At 36.9% G+C, this 8,808-nt stretch overlaps 1 protein-coding gene across 5 annotated transcripts; it reads right to left on the bottom strand.

Moving 5' to 3' along the window:
• Positions 1-669: 669 nt before the first annotated feature.
• LOC114287685 (fasciclin-like arabinogalactan protein 15) lies at positions 670-8,444 on the bottom strand. Of its 5 annotated transcripts, none has more exons than XR_003637983.2 (4): positions 6,933-8,286; positions 4,070-4,192; positions 2,121-2,188; positions 670-1,108 (listed from the first exon to the last, which is right to left on the bottom strand). XR_003637983.2 is itself a non-coding variant. In XM_028231128.2 (3 exons), exons 1-2 carry the CDS (start codon positions 8,191-8,193, stop codon positions 4,119-4,121), a joined length of 1,335 nt encoding a protein of 444 aa, XP_028086929.1. In that variant the 5' UTR covers positions 8,194-8,444; the 3' UTR covers positions 1,676-2,176; positions 4,070-4,118. The 5 variants fall into 5 exon arrangements, 3 of the variants coding, with proteins under 3 accessions (XP_028086929.1, XP_028086930.1, XP_028086931.1); XR_003637982.2 differs by having other exon boundaries at positions 2,121-2,176; XM_028231128.2 differs by lacking the exon at positions 670-1,108 and having other exon boundaries at positions 1,676-2,176; positions 6,933-8,444.
• Between the last annotated feature and the right edge of the window lie 364 nt (positions 8,445-8,808).

Below are 8,808 nucleotides of genomic sequence, written 5' to 3'. Positions count from 1 at the left end.
TAGTAAAAATTGTCTCTTCATTGATATGATACAAATTTAATAAATTTTGAATTTGATAAAAGGATTAAAAAGGATTGTAGAAACTCGTGCAACTCACAATTCATAACAAAAAATTCAAAATGTATGTCATGAATTTTATAAAACACCAACACTTTAAGACACTTCTAGGATTTGTGCCGTGTAATTATTTGATATATGTAGAATAGAAAGTGGTACATACCCGGATAATTTTAACAAGCTCAAATACGAGGTCCGTTTATTAACATTAACAAAGTGAGTTATCTCAAACTTTCAGGTGTTACTGTATTTTTTTTGCAAATTTTAAATGTTGTTAGTGTAATTTACTCAAAACAAAACAAAAGGAGGAGAAGGGAGAGAAAAGAACAAAAGCAGAAGGACAATAAAAGAGGGACTTACGGGGCGGTCTTATGGACCGGTCTTATTGCCCGACAAGTCTTACCTAAAAAAATCAAACAGTGTTTTCTATTTTTAGCCCTAGACTCAACACTGCAACATCCAGCCACCGTTTCTGTGAGAAACACACAGACACTGGTAAATGTTATCAGTATTTACCAAATCACTTAAAATTACTTATTCTTTCTCACTCTCATACTCACATACATACACACTCACTTACTAATTCACAAAAATAAATTGACAAAAATTCAATAGAAACAAATTTATCACTGATTTATCATTAGTTTAAACAAATTTATCACTGGTTTAAATAGATTTATCACTGAGATCTTCCTCAATATACAGAGAGAGAGAGAGAGAGAGAGAGAGAGAGAGAGAGAAGACCCGGCAGCAAAGAGCCTAGATCTAGAAGTGGAGGCGACGACGACTATAGATGTGGAGGTGACAATGATCGGCAGCGACAATGGATGTAGAAGCGAAGATGCTGGTGGCAGTGGAAGCGAAGACATCGGTAGAGGTGGAAGCAATGGTAAAAGTGGAAGAATATGCCGGTTAAGGTCGTCGACAATAACGACAGTGAAAGTGGCAGTGGTCGGCAACGATAGAGATGGTGATGGTCGTCAGTGGAGAAATGTGTGGAGAGAGAAAGAGAGAGCTTCTTTTTTTTACCCCATATTTTTCATCTCCAGATCTGAGTATAAAAACATGAGGACAAAAACGGAATAAACAAAAATGTTCAGGATCTATAGGTACAAGAGTCTCTATTAAGGACCTGTTGGGTAACAACCATTGAAAATAGGATTAGCCCGTAAAAATCCCTAGACAAAAGGTTGAAAAAAATAAAAAATTACATTCAACTTGTTTGATGTTAGTTTTCAAAAACACTTTTAGAAAAATTTTACTTTTTTATTTTTCGTATTTTTTTTATTTTTAATGAATTTTTTTAATATTTTAAACAATTTTTTTTTTTAATTTTTAAACACAACTAACATAAATACACTTAAAAAATATAATATTTGTAAAAAACGTCTTCAAAAAAATCACTAAATATCAAAAATATAAAAATTTAATACATTTTTCATATTTTTGTATATTTATTAAAATTTTAAAATATTTTTTCACAAATATTTTACTATTTAGATACATCTAAATGAGATACATTTAAAAAAATAAAAAAAAATTACTTAAAATTTTAAAATATTCACTAAAAACAAAAAAAAATACAAAAAATTAAAAAATTAATTTTCAAAAAACTAAATTTAAAAAATTAAAACAAAACACACTGATTTATTCTGATGGCTGATGAACACACAAAAAGATTTTTATTTGACTATGGCCCACAATGTTTGTTTTTTACTTTTATTGTGTGAGGCCCCACTCTGCATGGTAGATTCTTCTCCATCCACCTAAATAAAAAGAACACAATTAATCCCCTCACCTAACCTTTACATCTTCTTTATCCCAAGACAGCTCACCCTCACCACCACCATCACACACTAAAAAATCACACACAAAACATAACGCAGTCCATGGTATCAGTAACTAATGACTCTGACCTCTTCCTTCCTTCCTTCCCATGCAATCAATCCACAGTTCAAACCACCCAACCCAAATGTTTTCTTCACCAGTTTCCCATTTCCCCATCCATGGCTGCATTCGAGCTTCAAAAATTCCACACAAAAAAAAAAAAAAAAAATCAATACCCTTTTGTAGAGAAGTGAATAGCATCTCACGTGGGACTTTACACATGTTTGATTTGCTGCAAAACAAACTATCATAAAACAATGAGAATAAAGCACTAAATCATTTTAATTGCAAATAAAATGCCTCATCTTTTTTCTTTTTCTTTTCCTTTTATGTAGAAAAGGATACTTGAGTTGGAAGAAAAGTTGGAAAGTAAAAATGGGCCTTCATATGCACCAAGATAAATCAGTTAGGTCACTGATGCAAAATGTGAAAATGGGTTGAGTTAATTTGTTGTCGAAGTATGATTAGAGGTACCGACGGTTGATATAGAAGACATAATAAATTATTTTTCCTTTTTACCATCCTTTTCTATTCTAAAATATTGCTTAAATTGTTTCATCAATTCCATCTTTTCATTATTTTTTCCCTTTCTTTTTGGATTGTTTATTCTTTTGAATGCAGCACTGTCTATAATATTTAACACCGTAGGAACAACAGATTCGAGTGAAAGGTGAAACCAATGTTACATAAGTGAGAGGGAGATTTATGATCTGGATTGGGCCGTGGAATTGAGCCGGACAGATTTGGGCCGGACAGAGTTGTGCCGGACAGAGTTGTGCCGGACAGATTTGGGCCGGACAGAGTTGTGCCAGACAGATTTGGGCCGAACAGGTGTTGGGCCAAGTTGTGTGGCCCAGCCTTGAAGGAAGCTGCTCGGTTAAGGCAGCGCGTGGATTGACCGAGCTGCAAGGATCCGCGGTTACGAAGCTGGTCAGGTGAAAGGTCCAGCGCTAGGAAAGGCAAGGTTGGACCGAGGTACCTTTTTGCTCGGCAGGAAGGTCGACCGCAGACAAGCGTGAGTTGTCCCGAGCTCGGCTTTGCCGAGATGCCGCCGAGTCCGGTCCTCATCTGAGCTTAGCTGTTGGAGTACTTGGGCTTGAAGCGCAGCATGGCAGACGATGGCCGAGATGGTACTGCCCGGCTGCCGAGCTCCTAGGAGAATGGGCAGGCAGTTAGGTTAGGTGGTGCTCAGCAAGGTTTATGCTGACAGATGGGATAGTAGTGCCACGTGTTGAGAGGACACTGGGAGTAGATTTGGGGCGCAGAAGGTATATAAACACGTCTGCGCCCCCCATACGCAGACAGACGAACACTCTGTAAGGAATTTCTTACACTAAAACACTCTCCCTTCTCTCTATTCCCTCTAAGGTGTGTGCTAACTTGACCGTCGGAGGGTTTTCCGGCCACACACCGCCGGGTAGCTCACTGCTATTGTGCTCGCAGGTGATCGGACAGAAACGGAGCTTGGAAGAAAGTAGTACGGGCTTGCCGGAATATTTGCTCCCCGTACAATAAGCTACAAGTGCAACCATGTTAGTTTAATAACATTGGGATTATAATATAATCGGTTAGTTTGACAATTCAACAGCTAACAATGTTTTATGCAGGTGTGAAGGTGCATGTCATGCATGGAAAGATCACAATTACATTACACCTAAAAAAGATTAAAAAAAATAAATTAAAAAAATGCACAATTTTGACGCACTTTCAATGTTTGAATGCGTGGGATTGGTTGGCTCAATTTATTTGGTAAATAGACAACAATTTAGCATAAATGAAGTACCTTTGCATCATTGTGCCATAATCATAATCAGTCAGACCCTATGCAATTAGGCTATCATCGAATGAGTGATGTATCGGGGAATTTGTATAGAGATTAATAAAAAATAACTATACTTGGATCTTAATCTAAGGTAGCCTAGAGATGACTCTAACCTCACGACATAGTGCTGGTCAGGACAATCAGTCGTATTAAAGACTAAAGAGGATTAGAGCAACCAGTTCAGAGATGAAGTATTTCTTTTTCTTTTTTTTGTGGATAACAAAAGTATGTTATGAATGAGTTGTGATCAAGATAGAAAGAGAAATAAAAAAATCAGAAGACCTAAATGATAGAATCATATACCTTTGCTCTTCTTTGAAGTAATCTTTGATGCATGGAGTGGAGAGCATTTTCACTGGCATATAGTAAACTGGGAATCTTGCCCCAAGGTCCCAAGCATACGGCACGCTACTTCAAGCAATTTCCCTGAAACAAAACATTATAGAATCAATTATATTAGCCCTTTTTGAATCAGTGTGTGTATATCTAGGTTAGTACACCTTTCTTTAACTTCAATTAAAAAAAAAAAATTAAGAAGCACAAGCACGGGCACGATAACACAACAATTTTTTAGTAATACATAGCATGATAAGTGGGGGATACGTGCAAAATATATACTTTCATATATTTATGATAGGTCCTATATATAAATATTTCATTTAAAAACATAAAACAAATACAAATTTCTAAAGTACTAATTTCATTTAGAAATTATAAGCATGAATCTACACGTGTCGGGAAGTGTCCAACAACATCAGTTTCCAAAACAGACATGCATCCTCTCAGATCTCTCTTAGTTTAAAAAAAAAAAATTAAAAAAAAAAAGAAAAGAAACCGTGTTCACGATAGCCCATAGGCTTCTTGTTAATAAAAACATAATGCTAAACTATTTATAATCTTGATACATTTTCTACATATCCCAAAACACTTTTAACACATTACAATATACTTTCTATACATCAACCAACATTTTTTGTTAGCATTTTCCAAAAAAAAAATTATGGATCACCCAAAAGCAACCCAATAACTTCTATTAGTTTAAGAAAGTAACATCACTCCAATAAAACAAGTAGGACAAAACTGTCATTATAAAGCATGTATGAATGATGCTATACAATTAGCATCAAAATTAATTACAATAATAAGAGAACTCAATGGGTAGGCTTCCAGGCTTCTTCACAATCAGTCAGATCAGATGCTCTTCTGACAGCTAGAATTGGGAAGATGCTAGGGTACAGAGAGAAGATCAAATTATATATACAAAAATGTTACACCAATTCAATGATTTGGATCTTTAATAAGGCAGTTGCAATTTTTGTATTATAATATAAACTGGGTCCAAACTTCAGCATGGTGGCCATGAAACTATATACTTAATGTTGTTATATTAAAATAATAATGACAATGAAAACAAAACAAATCAAACCCATATGCGTATTATATAAAGCAAACTGTTAGCATAAGAAAGAAAGATAATAGCTTGGTAGTAGGAGGTGAGTCAATCAAGATCCCTGAACAAAACTCTATTCTATGATCTCATAGTGGTGGGACTTCTTGTATTGTTTCATCTTTTTGGCTTTATGTTTGCTTAATCCGAAAACAACCATTCAGCTAACATTTCTATCTCGCGCCGACACTCGACTACCTTACCATACTTGGCCGGTTTGGCTTTTCCAGAGGCAAAAGCATTCCTACCTACTGTATGTTATGACATGGACGACATGACTGCCTGGGTATCTTGTGAAATTTCTCAGTAAATTCCATGTCAAGATGGGGTGTCATTTTTTAAGTGCTCCTACTGTACCATAAAAGGTGAAATTTTCCGGGTGTAAACACAAAGAACGTCTTCATTTATGAGTTACAGATTCATAAGGACATTAAACAAAATTACTGAATGCCGTGTGTGAGGGGGCCAATGTCACAAAAAAATCTATAAATGAGGCTCGCATAAGTCTCACTCAAATGAGGAGTCTCAGATTTATTTGTGACATTACCATATACTACATTGAATAGTTGCTCCAACTACCAATTGATACTTCATGGTAGAGATCTCAAAACCTATCCCATCTAATACAACATCATCGAAAAGGAAACTTGGTAAAACCATGTCTTTTTCTGACTCCAACGCCTTTAGTCCCTAACCCTTTTCTCTTATCACAACAACCAAATAGATAATCACTACACATCAAGCAAAAATATCGTTCTTCCCCTAAATTACAAAAATAGGGCAAGAAGTGCCACTCAAGAACTCAATAACCTACTTTTAATCCTAAAAACTAACAATAATGCCATGGAGATATCAATTTTTTATTATGCATAACCCATAACAATAATGCATATTTTTTTAATTATAAAAAAAAAAATACGATTATTAAATCAATACATTGGCAACAAACAATTCAAATGATTCTAAAGGCCTTTTTTTTAGATGGGAAATGATATCTAAAATGAAACTTTTGAATTGTAGGATATTAAAAAAAGACACATTATTGTAAAACTAACATTTTTTATTATGCAAAACCCATAATGCATATTTTTTTAATTATGAAAAAAAATACGATTATTAAATCAATACATTGGCAACAAACAATTCAAATGATTCTAAAGGCCTTTTTTTTTAGATGGGAAATTATATCTAAATTGAAACTTTTAAATTGTAGGATATTAAAAAAAGACACATTATTGTAAAACTAACTCGAAATGTTTAGATGACCCCCCAAAAAAAATACTTCTTCAATTTTTGAGGACCTAAAAAAAGAATAAACAACCATCACGGGGCCAAAACTACTACCTACAAAAATGGAAAATATCATTTTAGTGAAAAATAGGGAAAATATTTACAAATTAATGAAAAACTTTGCTATATTAAAAGTCAAATTCATAAAAATAAAAAAAAAATTCATGAAATTGATATTTATTTTTTAACTTTTCACTTATTTTCCCTTGAAAAAAAAAAAAATTGACCACAAAAAGACAGTTTTATCCTCTGACCATTCCTGACCCACCGACAAACACAGTCCCACTCCATCCCCCCCCCCCTACCCATCACCGGCATTCCCAATTTCCACCGGCCAAACAGAAAATTCCGGCGTCACCCAGAACACAAAAATCAACAAACAGCCCTCAAATTTCAGTAATCAAGCAATGAAAAAGCTAAAAAACATACCTCTTCTAGGCTTGGCCACAACTTTAACAACAGTTTTCGATTGGATCTTCGTCTCCGGTTTCCCCTCCTCCGCCGGAAACAACACGCCGTCGATCCCCTGAACCGAAATCCGGCCGTCGATGTAAATATCTGGGTCGAACAAGTACGCCGAAGCATCACCATCTCCGAATTTCACAGACCCATCAGCCTCCTGAGCCACAACCTTGTGGGTTAATCTCAGGGTATCGTATTTCACCTTCGAGAACCTCCTCACCGCATTGTACATGCTCTCTTCGGTCTGGTACTCTGGGATTATGTGGTAGTACATGATCTGTTCCGGAGCACCTGGTTCGCTCAGCTGATCGGTTGTCAGCTTTGCCATAGCTTCGTCGTTCGGTGCCAAAACTGTTAGAACATAGCCTTCAGAGACGAGTTTACCCATTTCAGTGGCTAAGTTCGTCAGATTCACCAGAATGTCGGCCATTTCGTTGTACCCGCCATAGTGGAGGAGGGTCTGGATGAAGTCCTTGACCTGGGTTTCGCCGTCGAAGTGGTGGCGTGGTCCGCCGGGTCCAGGCGCCGGAGCAGGGGCCAAAGATGGTCCGGGAGCCATGGCGTCGTAAATCGGGAGAACCGGCGGCGAACCGGCCGGAACCGGCGGCGGAACCTTTTTCAGGCGGTGGGTCCGGGGGTCTACCTCCGGTGCACCCTCCGGTTTCACGGCGGAGATCGATTCCAAGCTCCGCCGCTTGTTGAAGTCTTGTTGTACGGAGTCTGGGATTAACAACCGTTCGATCCCGTGGATGAGTCCGTCTGGACGGACCAGATCGTCCGGGCGGACCACCCTTGCCGCGGATAACTCAACTGGGTGGTTCGCAAGCGTGTTGTGCTGGGTTGAGTCAGTAATTGAGTCCGGCCACTCGCTGAACCCAATCCTCTTGGGGACTATGTGATAGAGCAAGAGGGTCTGGAGAGATTTGAGATTCCTGGGTTCGAGCAAGAATCGCTTGAACTCTGGGTCAAGGTCGCGCTCGATGGCTTCGTTTTGAGGTGCGAAAATGGTGATATTGTAATGAGACACAGCTTGTTCCAAAGTCTGCAAAAGGAGGGCCTTTTCGACGAGCTCGGCGAGTTCGGTGTAGTGGGAGTCGAGGAGAGCGAGGAGGACTGAGTTGGAATTGATTTGGGGCTGTTTTTGGGCAAATGTAGGGGTGAGCTGAGGTGTAATGAAGAGGAGGAAGAGGAGAGAGAATAAGAGTTTGGGCGCCATGGAAGAGAACATTGTTGAAGCTGTTGGCGGTGGTCTGTTGTATTGAAGAAAAAAGAGGCTTTATTCACTTCCAAGGCACCGTGACAGTGTGGCGTTTTTTTATTTTATTTTTTATTTTTTGAGGCTGCTGTGCTGTGTATATTTAACGGCGTCGGTCGGTTGTTTGATGTGGTGAATAACAGGAAGGAAAGGCTAGGATTCGCACGTGTTAAGGATTGCAAAGCAACTCCTCTACCCAATGCTATTCGCCCTTTCCCTCCGCCCATGTATTGGTCTTATTTGTGATTATATATATTAATTAAAAACTTAAATAGTTATTAAATTATCAAATTATTTTTTCTAATTTTTTTATATATATTTTTCCGTAAAAAATTTAAAAATTATTAAAATAATTTATTTCTAAATAAAACCTAATTATATCAAATTTGATGTAATTTTTTCTTATAAGTTGAGATTTATAAAGGTCTATTTTAGAAAGATGGTTACAAGTTGACTTTTTAAATTTTTTTGATACTTTTTGAAAAAATATATAATAAATATGAGAGATGATATTATTCAAAATAAATTAAAAATTAATTTTTAACTTTTAACTGGCTTCCCAGAAGAAGCCTAAATGTGAGTTTCAAT

Source organism: Camellia sinensis, chromosome 1 (genome assembly GCF_055761805.1).
Source record: "Camellia sinensis isolate YWXY chromosome 1, ASM5576180v1, whole genome shotgun sequence".
Lineage (NCBI taxonomy): Eukaryota > Viridiplantae > Streptophyta > Magnoliopsida > Ericales > Theaceae > Camellia > Camellia sinensis.
The sequence above is the reverse complement of the archived record's forward strand: the minus strand, read 5'-3'. Positions and strand labels throughout refer to the sequence as shown.

What these genes read in the sequence shown, in the direction of transcription:
- LOC114287685 (XM_028231128.2), bottom strand. Translation starts at nt 8,193, where the DNA reads ATGTTCTCTTCCATGGCGCCCAAACTCTTATTCTCTCTCCTCTTCCTC. An exon ending in TGTGGCCAAGCCTAGAAGAG is followed by an intron (nt 4,193 to 6,932) that starts GTATGTTTTTTA and finishes GTTTTGTTTCAG; the next exon opens with GGAAATTGCTTGAAGTAGCG.